General features: G+C 38.2%; 1 protein-coding gene across 11 annotated transcripts in view; it reads left to right on the forward strand.

Moving 5' to 3' along the window:
• The window catches only part of robo2 (roundabout, axon guidance receptor, homolog 2 (Drosophila)), a 351986-nt gene that overhangs the window by 266655 nt on the left and 62150 nt on the right, over positions 1-23181 (forward strand). For 8 of the 11 annotated variants that reach the window (XM_036214858.1, XM_036214861.1, XM_036214859.1 and 5 more), the window contains exons 3-7: positions 1169-1326; positions 2399-2519; positions 2713-2851; positions 17098-17234; positions 19052-19063. In XM_036214858.1, the coding sequence (XP_036070751.1) occupies positions 1169-1326; positions 2399-2519; positions 2713-2851; positions 17098-17234; positions 19052-19063 (567 nt within the window). The remainder of the gene's footprint in view (positions 1-1168; positions 1327-2398; positions 2520-2712; positions 2852-17097; positions 17235-19051; positions 19064-23181) is intronic. The other 3 variants (XM_036214857.1, XM_036214868.1, XM_036214867.1) reach the window with 1 other exon arrangement.

The following is a 23181-nucleotide window of genomic DNA, read 5'->3' on the forward strand; positions in this document are numbered from 1 at the left end:
ATTCTCTTCCATTACTCCAGTGTAAAGGTTTCATTTGAATTCATGTCACACAAAGTCCCACTCTGTGCCCTGTGCATCCCCAGGATAATTGGGTTGAAAGCTTCCTCCCTTCCTCCACTCTGCAGCCTCTTGGTCTAAATAAATAAATAAGGAGACAATGGATCTGCGGCTTTCTGTGGAGAGGCCAGGAAGAGTGAATGAAAAGATGAGAGGAGCTAGGAGCGCAGGGACCAGTTATCCCCTCCTATAATCCCAGTCCTCCGACTTTTGTCTCCACATGGAATTTACATAAGAACCTGTGGTGTTGCCCTTAATTTAGCCTCCCTTAAGCACCTTAAAACATCTCCCAACAAGCCCAGTCCTTTTTTTTATCCATCACAGGATCCACATGTCCTCTGCTGTGGTACTGATGGACACGTGATTTTCTTAAAAGTGCTCGATTTATTATAGATTTAATGGAGAAAAATCAGTTTGAGCACGCAGCAGGAGAGTCGGAGCGAGCTCCAAACTGAAGCGTTAAGCCCTTTGTTGGCTACATGTGGCACTTTCTAAGTGTCCTCATTGGTATGAAAGTCGTTTCCCGCCCTGGAATTGACTCAGGATTAAATTTCTTACTGGCAGTTTGCCGGCTTGATGTGCCTTTTGCATTTGCATTTGCGTGTGCGCTCAGCGGTGTGTGTCCGTGTGACAGGAGCTCTCCTTGTTCGATAATGAGCGGGTGTTGTGTGTTTCTCCGAACACTGCACAGGGTGAGAGGTTATCTCTGTGATGAAAGGCCTACCTGAGGGTGATTAGATACAAGGAGGCGCAGTTGTTCATCAGACCACCCGCTGGTTTTTGTTTGTTAGCCTGCATCTGGTTGTGCGTCAGTGTGTGTGCGTACATGCCACCCAGTGTTGTAACCCTGTGAGCTCTCACAAGTGAGTGACACCAGGCTTCAGGGCATTCTGACTCTGTTTGTTCTGCTGCCTCCACAGGGACCTCCATTAGCTCCAATTAGCTTTCACTTTACTTGTGATGAAGCTGCACATCCCATTCAAATAGCCCACATAAGGCGGTCAATGCTCACTTCACACAATTTTATACTCATAAAAACAAGCATTGAAACCTTAAAACAAGGTTTTTTCTATGTTTTACGTGAAAACAAATCTTCTTTTTTTCTTCTCAGTGCTGCGAGACGATTTCCGACAAAACCCCATTGACGTGGTGGTGGCCGCAGGAGAGCCCGCCATCCTGGAATGTGTTCCTCCAAGAGGCCATCCTGAACCCACCATCTACTGGAAGAAGGACAAAGTACGAATCGACGACAAGGATGACAGAATCACTGTGAGTGCCACAAGAGCGTATTTTATGCTTATATATTTGTATAAAAAAATAAATATGTGTACAAACAAGAATTTCTGTCAAATCTATTCACATTCTAGCTTCATAAAGTTCATCCCACTGTTGTTTTTCCACATCAAAATAATTATTCAAACATTCTGTCACACTGCGTGGTCACATGTCTTTGAAAAGACAAAGTTTTTTCATACATTGGACTAAAATGATGGTTTTGATCTGTGGTGTATTTGGTGTTCTTACATACTTTAATCCAAATGGTATTTTCCAATATGAACTATTTAACCATTGATTTGTTTAATTTTGAGAAGATTTTATACTTCTATTGGTTAATTTGATTAACAATTTGCCTCAGACAGATCAAACTGGTTGGATTTGTGGGAATATAAATCAATTTATCAATTAAGTAGATTCATTGTTACACCCTGTATATTTATAACCACTTTTTTTGCGGTTAAGAGAGCAGATATTTCTGACTTTATTTGGCCAAAACCTTAGAAAAATTAGATGGCATACAACCCTGCTGTAGTTTGACTCAAGTAACTTCTTAACTTTGCAAAAAAAATCTTATAAGTAGAAATATAGCCTTGAAAGAACTCACCATTACTTTGTGTAATGAGTCTTATCTTGACAAGGTAATTTACTCTAATACCATTTTTGTAGATTTTTTTTTTTTTCACGATAAAGTTTGAACTTTTAGTTTGTTCTCATCATTATTTCATCCTTGGTGGAGAAGCAGGGGTACAGCTTTATCAAATAACAAGTACTGGTAAAGTGTTTCCCATATAAGTTCAGATTCTAAACTTCTAAACTAAAAGAAGCCAGCATTAAATAAGCATATTTGCGATCCAAGTATTGTAAAAAAAATCTTTTACTGATCTTATTTGGCTGTTTTTATACTGACTTCTGGTAAGGGTTACAAACAGATCACCTCCAAACTGCAAGCAAAGGAAATACACTATATGTCGATATATTATATGGTCCATACCTGTTTGAAAATTCTATTATTTTTTTCTAATTTATGTACATTTATAACCCTTAATGGTGTTTTTTCTTTAAGATTCGTGGAGGGAAGCTCATGATCTCCAACACCAGAAAGAGTGATGCCGGCATGTACATCTGTGTGGGAACCAACATGGTCGGAGAACGGGAAAGTGAGACAGCCCAGCTAACTGTGTTTGGTATGCATCGCTTTTCTAAATATTGAAACATATGTGTAACTAATGCAGTCACTTCAAACCTAAAATGATCAATTGTTGTAGGAAAAACTATGATTTTGTGCATATAAAGCTAATTTCAACAAACAAATTTATTTGGATTATTTATTTATTTTCGTGATGATCAAGAATGACTGCATGCTTCTCCATCCTGCAGAGAGACCCACCTTCATTCGTCGGCCGATCAACCAGGTGGTCCTGGAGGAGGAACTGGTAGAGTTCCGCTGCCAGGTACAAGGAGACCCCCAACCCAATGTCCGCTGGAGGAAGGATGACGTCGACGTTCCTCGAGGGAGGTTTGTGCTTTCACATGAACGTTCTCAGAAATACACAAACCTTGAAACAGACCAACTCAGCTTTTACCTGTCTGTATTAACCAGTGGCGCTCAAACACAAAATATTTAACATACTGTTACTTTTCAACCATTAACACGATAAACGTGATTCCAGAAGATTTTAAAGGAGAAAAGCGGCTCACGCCGCTTTTCTCCTTTAAAATCTTCTGGAATCACGTTGATCTTTGAAAAGTTTTGGCAAATCAAAGAACATAAACACTGGAGCTTCAGTGTTAAAGAGTTAATTGAAAGCTATGATCACACCGCCATCGGAAACTTGCGTTTAAGCGACTATTTCCAATGAAACGTCTATGGAAACTCATGTTTGTCCATCACTACACACATTTTTAAGACACTATTTGGGCTCTACTTGCAAAACTGCCATTGAACATGTTGAAATCTCAATTATTTGCCCTGAAATTCCCTTTTCTCAGCTTCAGAATCCACTGGAATTGCGTTAATTATGTAGTTCGATGAATGTGTGTCATTACGGAAATGTTAAAGGGTTAAACACTGTGTGTCAAGGGTTAGAAAGGCAATATGTCGAGTTTTTGTCAGTATTTGTTGGAAATAGAAGCTCTTATTTCCAGATCACACAAGATGTGGATAGTGGGTGACAGAAAACATAGAAGTAGTCTGATAGAGGATTTGTCAGTAAAAGCAGAAAAACAAACTCAGAGTCAGAGATCCAAAGATGACTAACATCCACACAAGCAACGCGGATGAAAACGTGCCAGGCTGATAATCAGAGGGATGAAAACAAAGAAAGAATGACTCAAAATCCGATGAGACAGAGAATTCCGTCGACATGATCCTTAAGTGTTTGTCCACAGGTGCAGCTGCCTCCGACACCTCCCAAACCTGCGAGGTCGTCACCACCTCCCCGAACGTTTAACCTCATTCAGTCTGCGTGTTCTCACGGACGTGACAAGCGCATTCGCTCACGAGTGCAGAAACAGAAACTGACGTAAGAGAGAGAAGAAGCGGCGCGAGTCTGTAATTTGAGGAGGAAGATATGCACCGTTGCCAGATCCAGCACGCCTCGCCGGCTGCTGATAACATAGCGATACTGCTGCTGTTACTGCGCCCTGTTTGTGCTTCACTGTGAGTCACTTGACTCGCGGTCAGCAGTGGTGTCATTGACTTCAAAGAGGCGAGTGTTCTGTCTCCAGCCAGCAGGCTGGTCGCACGCTGCTTGGATCACCTCATAAAACATACACTCAGTGGACCTGACATCTCCCAAGGCTAGCTGCAGAGCCCAGCGTAGGCGGGTTGTTTGTGTCTGATAAGGATTCAGTTTACTGGGCAGGGGGATACGAGCCCTCCGCCAAGGCAAACACATACAAGTATTTGAAGTCTTTGATATTGAGTTGGCTATAAAAAAAAAAAAATTAAAAAAAAGAGTTCATTTTGAACACTAATTAACAGATTTATTACAGAGCCGGATGAGTGTCATGCACCGTGTCCTTGCTAACTGTAACACCACTTTGAAGTCTGGCCTTATTCAGTTCCATACCCACTGAAAGATGCTGGGAATGGAAAATAAATGATAAATATTGCATGGAGTCTAATGAGAAATGTAAGAACTCTTCTTCACGTTGTTGGAAATAATTGTTCTCGTTTGGCTTTGAAGTAGAACCAAATATAAACATTTAAACTCTATTTTAACTCATACATTTGTTCTGGCTCAAAAACATAATCCTCATATTGTGAGATGCTCATCAGAATTATCTAGTGAACATGAAAAAGGGGTGAAAACTGTATTTTTTCTATTTTAAAATCCTTCCCAGAGGTCTTTTAACTGTCAATATGGAGTATTTAGCCAAAATCAAAAAGTCTGTCTTTAAAAAATTTTCTGCAGGAGCTCAGAAATTCGCCTCTGGGTTGTGGGCGGGAAATAAACCTACACTAAATTCCCTGAATTCCTTTGTTAACTTGCAGCTCCTCACAATCCCAAGCTGACATTAGCATAGGAAAAAATACTATTGAAAAAAATACTACTAAAACCTAGAAGGAGCTACATAGTCTTATTTTATCCTTTAAGAAATTTGGATTTGGATTCATAACCGTATTTATCTATTTATTTTTTATAAATATGAATTGTGTCTTATTTTTTGGAATGAGCAAAAGCAAAAATCTAAAAAGAAATGAACAATTCTCAAAATTGAATTTTTTAAAAATGTTTTTACCTTAGTTGAGGCCAAATTAGTAAAAAAATCGCTAGCTCGTTGCTTAATTACTAGCTAAACCTTAAATTAGCACAAAATCCTCAGTAAATTAAATCAGCCAAACATGTTAGCATGTTGCTAAAATGAAAGCTAAACTCCAAATTAGCATAAAAACTCCAGTAGTTAACAATAAGCGAAAAATGTTAGCATATCGCTAAAATACTAGCTAAACTCCAAATCAGCATTAAAAAATGTAATTAGAGGCACAATTAGGTCAAAAAAGCTAGCTCCTTGCTCAGTTACCAGCTGAACTCCCAAATAGCCAAAATTCCTCAGTAAACTAAAGCCGTCAAAAAACGTTTATAAAATAAAAGCTAAATTCTAAATTACCCCAGAAAAACTTCAGTAGGTAACAAATTAGCTGAAAACATCAGCATTTTGCTAAATTATTAGCTATACCCCAAATTAGCATCAAATTCCTCAGTAAACTAAATTAGTCAAAATTGTTAGCCTGCTGCTTAAATAGAAGCTAAGCTCTAAATTATCCTAAAAACACAGTAAATAACAAATTAGCCAAAAATGTTAGCGTGTTGCTAAAATAATTGCTTATTTCCAAATTTTTGAAAATTACTATTTTATTTTTCTTCATCCAGAGACCCACCATGAAGAGATATGTTCTAATTCACGTTGATCGTGTGAGGAGTTACGGGATGTCAAAGAGCGTTGTAGGTTTTGACAGAGACACCTCAAGTGTTAAAGTATAAAGCTTTAAAACACAAAATAACGTAACTGTTATGGTTGATGGTTATAGTGGTCGACCAAAAACAAAAGTATTTTGGCGCGGGGTGGGGGAATGCTTCAGTTCTGGACTTCCTTCCGGCTGATGATCTTCAACCGTCATTTTGTGTGGAATCGGCGCTCTCTCAAAAAGATGGCGAACAATATCAGAGCTATTCAGCTATATAATTCTGAGCAGCTCAGACGAGGAAAATGAAGACGTTAATGGGTCTATTTGTCTACAATTGGATGGATGGGAATTGGAGCGGAGAAGAGAGACTCGCCCATAGCAGTTGCTGCGTCACAACTCAATCTTTTTCAAATTGTAGGTTTCAGTTGCTCCTGAGGTGTCACGATTTCAATAAAAATATATATATATATACTCAGAAACGCACTTTTAACCCTTATATTAAATTGACCCGTTTTCCTCCTTGAAAACAGGTCAATATTGACCCGAACACAAATCTTAAATTATAGTTATATTTCTTCAATCATTAAAAAAAAGGCTACAAGAACATGGTAAAAACACCAAAAACACAATTTTCACTTAAGTGTGTCTATACTGTAAAACAACAGAAAAAAAAATAAAAAAATTACCCCCCATTGATTCTGAAACCACGTCAGAATAAAAGCTGGATGCGGTACTGTTTTCTGAAAAGGTTACACTGTCCTAATTACAATGATAAGCTGTGAATAAAAGAAGAGTCTTAGGATGGCGACTATTATTTTAACATTGTTTTAACTTGCTGGCTTCCTTTACACACTCCAGTTCCTGTGTGGGCTTTTATATGGGACACTTTTTACTGGAGAAAAATGGGAACGAAGCCTCAGCTGAGTAAACAGGTTGTTAATATGCTTAGAGTCTCCAGCTGCCTCACAGGCAAACACACACCAACACTGGCACATACGCTGGAGACAGGAAGCAGCATGATGGCAGCGGCTGCGGTCTCTACGGGATAGAGGAAGAGATAGAGACCGAACAGGAACGCTTTCAATTAGCGGACGCAGACAATAGTTCTGCTTGTTTGTTTGGGCTTTCATTTGCACAGAGTATGTCAAAATATAGACAAATCTGAATCAGCAAACAATTGTATTTAAGAAGTTTGCAATCACACTTTGTTACTACAAAAAGTCAGAACAAATGAAAGTATTTAATTCACATGATTAGAAAAGGCGTGTCCGACAACTGAAGCTGCTAACTCTCAAATTGATTGATTGATTGGTTTATTTCAAGCATAGATTAGAAAAAATACAGGACAAAACAATTATTTCAAACTCATTACATAAATAATGAAATGCATTGATTAGAAAATAGAAAACAAAAAAAACAAAAAAAATTTTGTAATTATTAACTGAAGTCGGGTAAAGTTTGATTGATTGCTTGAAAATGAGTGAGAAAAAGCAAACTAAAATAATCCCACCCCTACCCTCATTTTACAGTTTTGCATAGTTGTGTAATCCGGTTCTGATCAGATCAAATGCAACTTTTCTTCCTTTTTTTTTTTTTTTAATTCCCAATAGCAAAGTTCATTATTGATTAATTTCAGTAAACAGTTACATCATCATACACCATGTAACTGATATGTAAGACTCCTTGATTATCATCCAAATACAACTTCATATCAATGCAGAAAATTAATCATTACATATTGAAATCAAGTTATAAAGTAACAATAGAGTGCTTATTGATCATTCTCTGAAAGAATTCTTAACTATTTTCAGTAAACATTAGTGGTTCACACGATATGTAAAGATGAAAGTTGTGTTTTGTAGTGTTTTTAATATGTTCTGTGGCATTTTTCTCATAATGGAGGACACATTAAAAAATAGGCTTAAAGTTGCATTCTGGGTATTTCTTTATTCAAATCATTGTAAATCAGAATCAGGTAAAATAAAAAAAACCTGTAAAAGCTTGTAGTTGTGATATAGAACCTACAAGCTCCGTGCTCCGCTCCATTCCGATGCATCCACTTGTAGACGACTAGATCCATGTACGTCTTTGTTTTCCTCGTTTGAGCTGACATCTGGCTCAAATCTACAGCTGCAATATTGCTCACCATTTTTGTTGCATTGAAAAAGTTGGGTTAGAATTGTGAGATGCTGTAAGCTAGTGGGAGAGTGTGTACACAGATGGATGACGGGAATTGCGGGCGGGCTCACTCCACCCAAACAGTTCTGCTCACAACTCAGTGGTAAATTTCTACTAAACTACTGCCACTCTGCAGAAACTACATCTTAGAAAACAACATTTTTTCTATAAAAACAAAAAGCTAAAAAACAGCAAAATAATAATTAAAAGAAAGCTGGGAACACTTTTATAATAGATCACAGATGTTCTGAATGAAACTTTGAACTAAATTACTTTTGTGAAATTAAATTTCATGGGAAGACAAATGTTAGAAATTTAATAAATGTCCCCCGGTTGTTCAATTACTGTTTTTTCTGTTTTTTTTTGTTTTGTTTTGTTTCTTATATTTTACTTACAAGGCTGCCCCCCTTCTGTATGTTTGCCCTAAATGTGTGTTTTTTTTTAAAGAAAGTGACAAGGCAAAATTTCCTAAATTGCAAACAAATTATGAAGTTGTTAGAATAAAACTTCATTATCTGCTTTCAAAACCTTTTTTTTTTGTTTCAAAAATATTTTGAGCACAAATGTTCATCTGGCTCTCTCCCTATCTTTGATTTTATGTTCATAAGTTTCAGTTTAGTGTGACAATTAGTGCAGTTTGATTCTTAAACATTTACATTTTGTTTGCAGTTTAGGAAATGTTGACCTCAAAACTGTAACTTTTGTTCACAATATGGTGACACGAAAGTTACTTCTCGTTACATGTTTACCTGATGGGGGTCATAAAATATCATTCTCCTTTTACCACACTTTCCTTTTTTAACAACCACATAAATCTAGACTAAACAAACATAAATAAAGCTAAGTTCTTCATATTCAACAGCAGTAAATGTGACTTTAATTAACACAACAGTAGTGGGAGAGTAAAACCACCTCTGTGTTGCTGCATGTAATTAAAATCACTGACCATTGCATGTAAAATGAAAATCACTCAACCACTCGTTTTAAAAATGAAGCTGGAATGAAGGTTTATCACTTATAACACAAGATTCAGTTGCTAAACGGTCCTCTTTTTGCATAATGAGTTTAAAATATTCTCATAATTTCAGGCGACTCAAGTGTGCCGTCAATGTTCACCTGTAATAAGGATAAAGTAGAAAACAGAAGGAAATAGTAACGCTGGCTAAAATATATTCTGGCTGCGTATTCCACACAGTGAAGGAAATGATTTAACAGGCTAGAAATTCTGGACATTATCCATCTGTGGGGCAGTATTTGCTCTCTTCCTTTGGCTTTGTGCCACCCCCTCGTTTGCCCCGGACCCTCTTGCCCTCACCTGGGCCTTATCTGAGCCTCTTTGGTCTCTGTATTCAGGTTCCTGTCCTTGTTGACCTGCACACTGTGGCCTTTGCATTCAACATTCAGCACAAAAACCTTTCTTTCTGACTCAATCCCTGTGGGATGTGTGCGTGAGTGTGTGTGAGTGTGTGTTTCTGTAAACTTGAGGTGTGTTTGAGAGAGCTGTTCAAGCCAGAGTGACAGGAGAGCTTGTGTTATGCTGACCGTCCCCTTCTGCTGATTTCTCCAATCTGCAAGTCAGCAGAATGAAAAGATGACAAGCTACGGATCCTGTCTTCAAAGGTTCCCTTGATATATTGCTGGATACATTTGATATTTATGAATCTGAGGGGATTCGTGGTTGAGGTTGTTGCTGGATAAGGAGGTGCACATTTAAAAAAAACAAAACAACCTTATTGCTACAAGTTTGACCAACAAATAATAAATTAAAATGCCACTAATTGGATGTAACAAATGATGCCTGAGCCCAGTCTCAGTAAAATGCGTACATATGCCACGATTTGGGAAATACCGTGTATAATATACCCCAAAACCGGTTTTTGCGTGCATATAATACGCGCGGTCCTAAACGTGTTAAAGTCTGTTTTCCACGTTTGACACGTCCCCTGGTGGAGCCGTGAGCATCACAGACAGCCCCACAAACGAACAATTTGCTTTTCTAACCCTAACCATAACCGTAATCCTAACCTTAACCAGGAACGACGTCATTTAGAAAAGAGCTGGAGGATTTCTGACCACGTGATCAAAACGAAACCTAAAAAACGTGTATATTGTACGCCGGCGCAACCTATCCTCTACCATTGCGTATCATATGCACGCAAAAAGCGTGTTTGGCGTATATTATACACGGTATTTCAGAGTGCAAAGTCGTGGCATATGTACGCATTTTACTGCGACCGGGTTGGATGCCTATATTATTTTATTTTTTCTATGTCATTAATAATCATGCCTTAAAGGACTTTACTTATTACTTTTATTTAGATAAAACTATGTTCCCACCACCCTCTTTAGCGTATGTTCAAACGACCTCTTCCAATGAAAAGGGGTTTTTTTACCCCTCCATTCTGGCTTTTTGGTTAAAATAAAATGTAAAAAAAAATGTATAAAGTTTCTTTAAAGTAAAAAGTAAGTAAGTAGTAATGTTCAAAAAATAAATCAAATTAAACTTGATTTAACTCATTCACAAGCAGTTGAAGGACGATATGAATCATTCAACGAGGATCCTTACAACGTAATTCTCCATCAATCCATCAATCTTTTGTAGTTTATCAACGTCATACTGACACTTTAGACTTAATTTTGAGCTTCATTTATCACAAATAATCAATTTATTGTCAGTAAGATAAGCACAACCAGAATTAAAGCTATGTTAAGTTATTATCCACTGGGTTATAAAGCAGATTTTCTATTTTTGAACAAACTCAAGGATTTAAAGTGTGTCTCATGGTTTTTATATTGGGGTTACTTACTTAGCTCTGATTTAGTTTTTGTTGATTGTATTTATGAATTTGTGGCTGAAATGCACCAAAAACAGTAAAATAAATCATTGATGACTTTACACTTCTTCCTGCATTTGCTGCATTGACTTGATCCTATGGTATAGGATGTCTTTTATTTTGAAAGGAAGTCATGTAAAGCGCTTCAAAAGTTATAAACTATTTCATATTTTTTTAAAGCTATTTTCTCTTCATGTTTATGTTACATTTATGCCAAAAAACAATAATAAATTTAAATGTTTTGTGTCAGTAGCAAAAGCCTAAATATAAATCAGTATCTTATTTTTCTAAGTGGTGAGTGAAGACTTGTCTGGTTGTTGAAAAATCTATCCGAAGGGCTTTTTAAATGTTGAAAGTTGCTTATCCCTGGTCTATGTAAAACGCGTTTTAAGCTTCTACGTTCACTATATTGCTACGCAAGCTTGTTTTTTGGGCTTTATGTACAAAACGTGCGGCCATTGAACGCTCATTAAAAGTTAAAACAAGTTTGACGATAAAGGGATTCAGACTTGGTAGTGACAGAATGATGGCGTTAATTCATGGAGGTGCCAACCGTTTGAAAATTGATCATGGAGGAGAAATTAGAAAAAGAAAAAGATGCCCCTCCCCTGCTTGTCTAATATGGACACAATGGGCTAAAGAAAGCACGTTCAAGAACACCCTCCACAGTTTTAACGTAGTTTAGATTAGATCAGAGATCAAGATTTACTTTTACACTTTAGATCCTGTTCTTTTGAGTTGTCATAAATGGTTAATAGTCTGTCCAACAATAAAAATAAAAAAATACGAAGTGCCAGCCTAATCATTAAGGTTTAAATGCTGCCACTGTGTTTTGTGCTTAATGTAGGGTGAAGAGATGATTGTTGGCAGACGTAAGTGCCAGAAACTAGATAAAGGCCTTGATTGTTGTACAATGGAAAGCAGCGTTAAGTAATCGATTCCCTGTTACAGGTGATGTGGCTTGGACATGAAGACTTCATCTCCACTGAGAGGGGAGTAAGGGGGTGCAGATATAGGGCTTGAAACTTGCAGAAAAGCCACTGATTGGCTGGCTGTTGGACAAACTGAATCAGTCTCCTAATGTATCTTTATCTGACTGTTACAGAGTTGGCAGCTATCTGTTATGCCACCAAGCAGATCTATTCATGTGTATTTACAGAGACAAAGTAGATAAGATCTTGTTTGAAAATCCTTATGTGGACATTTATTTATACATGAAATAGATCGCTGTCTCCTAACCTGGGTGAATTGGCACCAGCATCAAGGTCAAACACAGGTGATTGAGTTCCTGACAGACCCTTTGGAGACAAATCCTCTCAAATCATTTCCGGTTCTTTAAAGATGTCGCATTACAGCGTGCCAAGGAAATTTCCTTTCACTGTTGCCATCTCATTCTGGAAACTAATCAAGCTGACAACCAGGAAAATGCTGCTTTGTTTTGGCATTTCCTTACATTCCCATCACTCCTCATCTGTCCACATGAGTGAAACAGGCTCTGCATACAGAATTTGTGCATATTAGCTCCCGCAGAGTCTACTTTGTTTCGTGTATCTTCTCTGCTTGAGATGATGAGATAGACCGGCAGGGTGAACTTGGCTCTCCTGTATTTTCCACAGCCTTCTACTTGTGCAGTTACATTCCTCCTCTAATAGAGAACAGTGCTCTCTCTCCATGAGTTCAGTTGCAATAAAGAGCTACTGTTCCCTGGTTGTGTGCATATCGGCCTTTGGGGCCAAAACTGCCTCTTATCCCTAAGTATTTCCACTCATCTTGTCATCCAGCCCGATGCCATATGGGAAGTTGATTACAGATTGATTGCACTCATATCCTTTCAGAAAGTCGTGGACCAGCCTGTGGTTCTGTTTTGAGAAACTGATAGAGCCAAGACAGCGAACAATATGATACGTGTCTGGTGTAGGCTTACCTGTTTTTTTCCACACTGTAAATGTTACTTGAAGACCAAAGGAGCTGGACAAAATGCATCAATCTATAGCAGACAGGAAACAAATCACAGCAAGCTAAGGTTTCTAACTAGACAGTATAAGACAGTTTTGACCAGAGCGTTATCCAAAACTTGAGGTGCACGAACCTGAACATGTTCACCAGCATAAAAGAGCGCGAGTGTAGCTAAAAGCCATAGTAGAGATTAAAAAGAGACATTTCTTGGCGAAAGGACCCATCATCACGTGTTGTGAAATATATGTTATATATATATATATATATATATATATATATATATATATATATATATATATATTTATAAAGTATATAAATAATATATACATGTGTTATTACCCAAAAATTGTGTCTTTAAATTGTGATCAAAACTAACTTTAGTCTGTGCATGTGCTAAATTTTGCTCTTGACAGGCCAGATTTTGTTGGTTGGCAGTCTTCGTCACCATTTACTACTAGATTTTCTTCTCTTGCCCCCAAAGAATGCTGCAATCAGCGCTAAAATGCATGCACTAAACTTCTGATACTGCAGATTTGGACCAAAAAAATCAACTAGATATATTTTTTTCCTGAAAGAGAAGGCCCCATAAATACATATATAGCAGAGTCAGTCACAAAAATCAGCGTGTGCACTTCTTGCAGGCACTGCAAGTAAGAAGACTCAGGCCGATTCCAAATTCTACCCCTACATTTAGCCCTCCAAAAGGAGAGATATGGGAAACTAGTGTCTTCAAATTTAGGCGTTACTAACCCTCGATGACATCATTAATTGTCGCGGGTAAGCTACGTTAACGCGCATCTGCCAAGCTCTCAGAAAATACATAACATCGTTTTATAACTTTAAGAAGTCACTTCTTTGCTTCAGAGCACACCCACATGAAGAAAAGCGTTTGTCCTCCGCGGAACACAGATCAACCTCCTAGTGCAGGGATACACAGCCATAAGTCCCTACGGATTCCTCTTAAAAAAATAATTTTGGACACCACTAAAGCTCCAAATGATCAGACAATTGGAGGGTAGTGAGAAGAGAAACCTGAAAACCTGAATACAGTTTGTGTGTCTTTAAAGAAATACTGCCACAGATGTGATACTCTGTCCACGCTGGGCGTGTATTCAAGAACGCACAGTTACAGTACCTCATGGTGTTCACACTGACTGTCGTTACCTGATTATAGCATATGTCCTACAGTTAAGAGACTTGGTGCAAATTGTCGAAATAGTGCAGATTTTGCTCTAGGCCAGTGTCCTCAAACTCAATTTTCTTGAGGCCGCTGAAGGCAGAGTCTGGCCGAGGCCAGCCGTATGGGGTTCCAGTTTTGCGTCCACTGTCTATATATTTGGTTTACTGTCTATGTTTACTCAACAAGTTTATTGAACATTTGTTCATGTATGTACTACTAAGCAATATCTTGTTGCTAAAGACTTTTCTGACAACCAGATCCAACGACGGTAGCAAATGCAAAGTTTTTAGCATAAAGCAAGCTAAAACATCACAAAGCAAAGAAGTTTGGACATGCATAGGATATTGTTTTGTAGACAATGAACTTTCATATTAGGGTGGGGCCACGAAATATCTACTTTGGCCACAAATTTCGCCATTTTGAGACCCCTGCTCTAGGCTCTATTTTGATCTATGAAAGACTTTGTTTCATATAATTCCGGCACTAACTGAACACAATCCTTAATCATTCATTTCTCCACCATGATCAATTTTCAAACCTTTGACACCTCTATGAATTAAAAGAGACGCCGTACACTTGCCACTACCAAGTCCCTGATTGGTCAAAGTTCAGCCTAGTTCAACATGTTTTGTACGTCGATCGTAGACATTTTCATACCAATACGTGAACACAAGAGTTTTGAACACTAAAGCTGGAAACGTTTATATACATTGACTTTTCATTGAATATGATCAGACTACATTATACTGGATTACACATGTTTTGCTACAATTCAGATGAAGGTTTACATAAACTTTTAGTGATATATTGTCTTTATTCCTGAGAAATGAATAGAATAGGCAGTGCTTTTTATCACTTTAGAGACATTTCTAAATTATAATACCAATAACACCATGATAATTGTATCATTTAAAATCAACAATAGCCACATTATGAACTGGATCATAATTTCCCTCACATGACATCAGGTGACTTTGGATAAATACTTTATTACGATGTTTGATAATGTGGTTGTTCCATTCCTTTAGTTGCAACTCCCCTGGATTTAACAACAAAGGCTTTCATCTGCTCCCCTCACCATTACCTGAACTGTACATCCCCTTTCGGTAGAAAAAGCATTCAGTCATGAGTCACTCTTATAATCATTATGTTTTTTTAAGTGCCTGTGTGGAGGGCTGGAACTGACAGTCATAGCTGAGGAATGTGCCGCAGTAAAATTACCTTTGAAGGCTTTTTTTTTCCTGAAAATGTCATAACAGCTAAAAAGAAAAGAGAAAAAAAAGACATGGATAGACAGGATAAATTTGTTTTGGAGCTGCCAGTGGCAAACAGCCATTTGTGCAGCTGATAGTTCAGCAGAGGGGTTTTTCTCACTCTGAAGGAAATGGACCATAGCTGACTGTTTCCCCACAGTCACTTTAGAAAGTATTGCTCTAAATCATTGTGTCTTATGATATCCAATTGTTCTGGGCTCCATCCATTATAAACCATTTTATTTATTCTTTTAATTATCCACAAGTGACACATTAAAAAAAGATTATTTCAAAGGTTTAATGAGAGAAAAAAGTAAATATTTAGGAAACCAAGGCAGAGATTAGCGTGTGCTTTATTCAGATCCATTGTAATCCAAATCCTATTAAAACACACAAAGGCATCGTACTGTTGCTCAGGGTTGTTTTTTCTATTTAAAAGCTTTTTTTTCCTTTTTGGTTAGTTCTATAGCAACGTTTTATTTTTGGAAGACTTCAAGCAGACATTTTTTTATGGTGCATGAAAATATGCTGTAGCAAGAGTTATCGTGTCAAGTTTTCCTTTTTTGTTCTCAAAGCCTCTATGAGGATTTAATTTTTTTGGCTCCAAATAATAATATTTCAGTGTCTACAAATAAAAAAAAAACTGCACAGATTAAATCTCTTCATTGGGATTCTTTTTTTTCTCTGCTATTAAACAATTTATGATAAGATGCAGTCGTTCAAAATGGGAGTCTTGTTTCAGGCCTGAGTACAGCAGCCCTTTATCTCTTCATCTCACCCCTGTTTTCATTGACTGTGTCTGACAGACTGCAGACAGTGAAGAGTTCTCCGGCCGAATAGGCCTCTCTTCCACCAATGCATTCTCACTCCCAACTCCAAACATATATTGACGTATGGTTCGGGACCCCAACTCGTCGTTTTTGACATGCTGGCTGTTCCCATTAAATTAGGGGTCCCCAATCGGGTCCCAAACTGGTACCAGTATGAGGACCGCTTGTTACTTGGCCACAGACGGGAAAAATGCATAAGCTATTCAGGGACATGGACCGAAATTGGTCTGGTTCACATCTCAGTACCCTTACGCTAAACCTAGGTGTGTAGGGAAAAATAGATTCAGCAATATATCGCGATATATCATTTTGTGATACTTGTATCAATTTAAACTGTTGACAAGACAATATTTAACTAATTAAATAGGAGCACCCTTAAGTGTCTTACTTTTGTTCTCCGTCTAAACCCCTGACTGTTAGATGGCAGCACAGCACACTGAGCCTCTTTATACATCGACTAAACCAACAAGATCTCATGAGAACCAGTTTGTGCTAGATGTTCAGTCAGTCTCGCGGTTTTTGTTGTTATGAGACCCAACATAGATTGCCGGTACCCATCCCAAATAAAAACTATTACCGAACTGAAACTTTGTGCCACGCTGCTGCCAGTCATATAATCACATAGATTGTGGCGCTTCGTAGCGGGCTCAGAAAAGAACAAGTGAAGTAGTGAAGCAGTGAGTTTCAGTCAAAATGCTGTTGGCGAAGTTAGCGAAAGTTCTGCTGAACTTCAAAGCCAAAGGTACAGAATTACAGAAATACAGTCAGAAATACAGGCATCACAAACACAGTGTTTACTACAAACAAGCATACATTGCAAATGGGAACACCAACAAAAAGTAGTTCCAACCACTTTTAAAGGGCCGCACATTCACATGTACCATTAATTAGGAACAGTTTGAGACATTATTCTACTTTAGTCATGACGTCTCAATTTAAAATGGAGCTCCAGACAGTATTCATAGTCATAAATCTGTGTTTGCGCTGTACACATACTCTGGAATGAATAATGAATGGGATTGAAGGGTTTTTTTCTGTGAACGGTGAATCACTTTTTAATTATACATCAAACCCCAGACGCTTATGAGAGAAACTCTTTTTCTGATGTTCTTGTTTCCAGATACGAGATCAAGTATGACAAGGACGACTATGTGCTGAGAGTGAAGAAGGCTTCCATTAGTGATGAAGGCACATTCACCTGTGTGGCTGAAAATCGTGTTGGCAAGCTGGAAGCCGCTGCCAGCCTCACAGTTAGAGGTATGAAATCTTATTTGTTTGCTGTTTTTTTCCCCTCACATTGTGATATAGAAGTCATGGAATAGTTGGCTTCTGTATACCAATACAAAGTAAAAAAAATTCTGTTTGCTCCAAAAGTTTCCTTCACTTGAATTTCGCAGCAGTATTCCGACTCCAACAGCCAACAGAAATGTCGACAGTCTATGAATCTATTTAATTATTTACATTTCCAAGAGCAGCATCGACACACTATCACTCCTGTCCCGCAACAGTGGTTGTCCCGCCGCTACGACTGTAACCATCCAGTCAGCAAAGCCATTTCACAGATTACTGGTGCACACCGTCTGCACCACACCTGGGGTTTCAAAGGTTAATAAAAACATTCTGAATATAATTTACCCTATTTCAGCCCGGCGTCTTCCCATTACACCCAAGGGTTTACAGTCTCCGTGGAGCGATTTAGACCAATGCAGAGGTTCAAGAGGAGGCAGGACAAGGCCTGGGATGTTTAAACCTTTTACCTTTCTAGAGGCTAGATAATAGCAAGATTTTAACAGCCGTATGGAGGAAATACTAAAAAAGCTTCAGGTTTTGTTTGAAAAAATTGGATCTTTCTTTATAGAAGGGGTGTCAAACTCAATGACACAGGGACCAAAACATAGAACACACCTTAGGTCGCGGGCTGAACAGGATAAAAATGTATTGAACACTCTAAAACTACATTTTTAAAACTTTAAATTCATAACTTTTTAACATAATTATGAACTAGATATATAGCATTACCTGTGATAATGCTAGTGTGAATGCTGTACGCTGAATTTGGCCACTCAAAATGCTAGTGCTGATAGCTGAAGATGCTGATAGCCAGAAAAATTTAAGCTAAATGCCAAATTAGCATAAAAACACACACAAAAAAATTAGGTTAGCCAAAACAGCTAGCTGAAAAAAATAGCTAAACTTCAAAATAGCCTAAAAAACTTAAAAAGAAAAGCCTAAATTAGCCAAAGCAGCTAGCGTGTAGCTTAAATTTTAGCTAAGCTCCAAAATAGCCTTAAAAATCTTAGTAAATGCCAAAATAACCCAAAAAGCTAGCAGACTGCCAATTTTTTTTAAAACTTTAAACTGTAACTTTTTAACATTATTATGAATAATAAAAAGGCAGGAATATTATTCCAGAATAAATCTTTCAAATATTAACTTTCAATATTTTACGCTTGAAATATATTTTGTCAAAATGATACAAGTTAGAAATAAGCGCAAGATAACATCAGGCCAATAATAACAATAAAATGAATAAAATAATCTGGAGGGCCGGATATACTTACCCAGGGGGCCGGACTCGAGAGCTAGCAGGGTGAATTTAGTGTCCCTCTTTTCTTTCTCTGCTCTGTCCGTCAGCAGCTGCAGTAAACAGGTCTTTTGCCTTGCTATTACAGCACACACTACCCCATAGAAATGCAGATTTCACTAATGCAGACATGGATGGTCCAGTAGCATTGAAGTCCCCAGAGGAACCAAATTTATTACCCACAGGGGAATTTGTAGTGCATCTGGAAACCACAAGTTGTTGTTTACACCAGACTGCTTTGACCATTCAAAGCTCCGAGAAACAGATGCTTTCCATGAATCTGCAAACTGTCCGGTGGACAAAAGCTACTGGCTCATCTGTGTCGCGTTTTAACGTGCCAGACGTGTGTCGGCCCCAGCTCAACATGTCATTCACACTGATTTTGATTTACTTTGGTCTTATTTGATTATGTCTGTTCTTCTTTGGTTTTATTCATTTGTTTCTTATTTTGTTTGTTTTGTGTTTCACTCCACCTGTGTTGTGTCTCCAGCTCGCCCCGTTGGTAAGTACCCATCCCGCTGATTTGATCCCATCCTGCATGCGTTCTCACTTTTTCACCCACCCATCTCTGCATTTGGCAGCCTGACCAAGTGTGCTTTCTTTTGACATGTCTGAATGTGACTAACTCAAACATTTAAAATGAGTTTTTCTTCTAAATAATGAGATTTATACGTTTATCAAGTCGCTAAATGGATCTATTAGTGTGTGTTTGCAGCAACTTAGAAAAAAAATGAAGGTCAAGGTCAATACAGACTTTTAGAATCATTATAAATGTTCATATTAGGTCTCATTTTTGAAGGATATTTGTGGGGATGGGGGAAACTGAAGTCTCAGAAAACAACCAATCCTGAAGGATCTTTTTGTAAACTTACTGCCCCCAAATACAGGACAAATTGAACTCATCGAGGCTCCACTAAAGTGACAAAGATCCTTTTTTTAATCATTAAAAGTTTCTTGATTTTTTTGCAGTATTCACTGGAAGCTCTTCAGAAATTCTTTGAATGCTCAAAAAGCAGCAGGTGCTGCTGTATGCCCCTTTCATGCCATAAACCAGTCAAAGCACAGACCTTATACAAAAGCCCAAACTTCCAGTGGGGGGTGGTTGTCCTGCTGCCGCCCCTTCTAGATCCAGTCAAACATTTCTTTGAAATTTCCCCTATAAGTAGTCTCATGTGTGAGACTGGTTTGATGCTTTTTTGTGTCCCACAATGACACATTCACTGTGTGGTGGCCCATATTTAACATATTTTGAAAGCATTGGTGAGAAATGAATTGTCAAAAAAAAAAAGCTAGCTAGATTTTCCTTTTAGGCCCACTCCAAAACAAAATGTTTTTCTTTTTGGTGTTTTTAACATGTTCTTGGGTGTTTTTTCTCATGATGGAATACATGTTTAAAGGAAATTAAAATTAAAATTGCATTATGGTGTATTTTATTTATTCAAGTTATTGTGAGTCAGGAGCAGAGGAAAAAATGCAGTTGGGAGAAGCTTGTCATAGCTCCCTACTTCGCTCCATTCTTATGCAACCACTTGTAGATGACTAGATCCATGTAAGTCTTTTTTTTCCTCATCTGAGCTGGTACTTGGCTCAAAGCTGTTTGGCTTAATAGATCAAATACTGGTTGCCATTTTTGTTGCACCAGTAATGATATCTTGGGGTAATAGATATTGGTAGAGCATATAAACAGATGGATGATGGGAAATGGGGCCTACAGTTCTTCACACAACTCTGAGGTGAAAATCTATTGAACTACTGCCTCTTTACAGATTTATGTCCTAGGAAACAACAAAGTTTGACGTAATAACCATTAAAAGATCACTGGTAACACTTTTACAATCAAAAGATGATTGGAGTGGGACTTTAAAGGAAATTTCCAAAGTGAAATAAACACATTTATCTGGAACTGGAGATCTTAGCATTTAGAAAATGTACGTCTACTATTACCGAACAACAAAAACTTAATTTTTTTTGTCTTATTAGAACCAAAATGCAACATGTCAATCTTTACAGCTTCAAATTGGCTTCTAATGTGTGCAAAAATCAAAGGAATATCTTCTGCTTGTTTCTACAACAAAGCTCAGGTTAACTGCTTCCTTATAGAGCCCTCCGATGCAAAGATAGAAGTCTCATGAAATTTCCATGTTGCTAAAACTAAATTAGATTAGAAATCACATTGACACAGTCTAGGAGACGTATGTTTCTTGTGCTGAAGACAAAAGATTGCAGTCTAAATAAGCGTGCAGCGTGATGAAGAATGGAAAGGAAGAAGAGAATCCTAGAAGTGTTTTTCAAGACAAGTCTGAGTGGTGGAATTAAAAATAAATAAATAAAGTAGACGCTGCCTCTTCAGTTGCCAAAACAGCAGTAGCTGTTCAGCGATTGTCAAACTGTCAACTTCCTGGAAGATGGAGGAAATTACACATTCAGTCTGCCTGTGGGAAGAGACAGTAATTGCTGTCAACTTTTGAATAAAATATGATTGAACACGGGTTTTTTAAAGGAGGAGGAAATGTTTGTGACTGCCAGTGCTGAATGGATCTCTGTCTCTTCGTCCATTTGTACTTTTCACCCTGACTTGACTGCTGTCATATGCGGAGAGCTCTCCGCGGCAGCCAGATGTGACTTACTATGAATTAAATATGGGCCAATAACCATGTGTTCCTGTAGGAGTGGATAGGAAAAGGGCTGCTCATGTGTCATTAAGGGTCTCTGAATTGAAGCAGGCCAAGTGTGAGTTAGTCCAGAGCCAAGCTATGAAACTGTCACACGCTGACCTAAAGTAGATTTGACAGGAAATGTTTATCTATGTTCCTCAGCGGGACTTTCTGCACATATTTAGGTTTACACCAATTACAGTACCCTTACTTATCATTTTTGAGAGGTGCAGAAAGGGGTTCTGGTTGCAGAAAGCATGTTTCTAGCTATTAAAATAAAGTTTTCAAAACACATTTTCTGCCAAATAAGTCATAAACCTACATACTTATATATAATTGTGGCCTTTTTGACAGCATGTCATGCAGGAAATGTACTCTGCAAATAAGTGTTTTTTCTTTTTTTTTTACATTTTGCACATAACATCAGGGGTAGTTAATAAAGACAATGTGTGGAGGTAGAGAGCTTGGCAACCCAATAATAGCAACCATTCCATAAAGTGTGAAACAATATTCTTAGTAAGGTGGAATGAAACAGAGTAGAGGATGAACAGGGAGAAAACAGTGTCCTTGCCAGAGCATGATTTAGGAGCTGGGTATCAGGCCCAGCCTTATAAGAGCCACGAGATATTCAAGCTGCAGAAGGCCAAACGGGAAGGCAGTAAATCTGTTGCCATCTGTACCATTCCCAACTGTGTGTGTCTTTGACAAACACACACCCCCAAAAAGGGATTACATGAAGAAGCCAGCCAAATGGGAAGAGTTTGGTCTTACTGGAACCAGCTGGCTTATCTGCGGACGGACTTACGAAGAAGTCAAATGAAACAGAGAGGCTGCAACTTACTGCACTGCAACAATTGACATTTTTCAACATCTCTACAAATCCTACTGCTAACTATATATTCCTAAAAACAACTTTTGATCTATAAAACAAAATGTGCATTTACACAGCTGTAGATTTTTAACGAGTCACTGTTCCTCCTGTAAGAAACAGTTGGTGTTCTATTTTAGCAAACACAATACTTGGCAACATGATGTCCAGAGACAATCGCTGGACAAAAAAACATAAACAAAGGTTGCTAAACTAATTATTTTTTACCCCAGTGTGTGGGTTGTGAAATAATTAACTTCTTTTCTTTTTCTTTTTTTGGATGCAAACTGAGTACAGCCAGAAAAACATTATTTATTGATTGAATTTTTGTTCATTTTAAGTCTTGTGTACACTATTTTTTATACAAATGACCTTAGTCAAACAAGGCACTGTACATTGAAAGTTCAAAGAACAATATAAAAATAAATAAATAAATAAAAGTACAAAATTTTTACAGTGACCAGACGATTTTTTGATATCAGCCAGTGGCCTCCTGGGCACATTTCAAGGTTGTGCAGTGGCAGTTCAGTGACAGGCGGGTGGCAAGAAGGCAGCTGGGCGGCAATTGACTGATAGGAGGGTCTCCAAGGTCCCTGAAATAGTCTGTTGACTGGCTGATTTCAGACTGCCACCCTCCAGCCACCCCCTTGTTCCTGTGCTGCCATCCCACTTCCACCATCAGATTGTAATAAATTGTATAGTAGCAGAGCGGGCACTCGACAAGTGCTGTTGACATGGGCCGGGGGCCCGGCAATGACAAGACATTAATCTGGCAATCCCGGCCACCGTGGGTCCAAATGGGGGGACGTCATTGATGCTGCACAAAACTCAAAATGGCATTGATAGCACCATAGTGACTCAGAGACCTGCGTCTTGATGTATTTCGGTTGATGCTAAAAGAATTTGAAGATGACAGAAGATTGTGCTTTCTTGGGAGGTGTGCTGTCTAAAAATTTGTAAACTTCTAAACCGCTGCCTGACTGCTACCTGACTGTCGCCTGACTATCGCCTGACTTCCGCCTAACTGCCACCTAACTGCCACCTGACTGCTGCCTGACTGCCACCTGACTGCCACCTGACTGTCATTTACCTGTTGCC

The sequence above is a fragment of the Oryzias melastigma genome, linkage group LG13 (genome assembly GCF_002922805.2).
Source record: "Oryzias melastigma strain HK-1 linkage group LG13, ASM292280v2, whole genome shotgun sequence".
Lineage (NCBI taxonomy): Eukaryota > Metazoa > Chordata > Actinopteri > Beloniformes > Adrianichthyidae > Oryzias > Oryzias melastigma.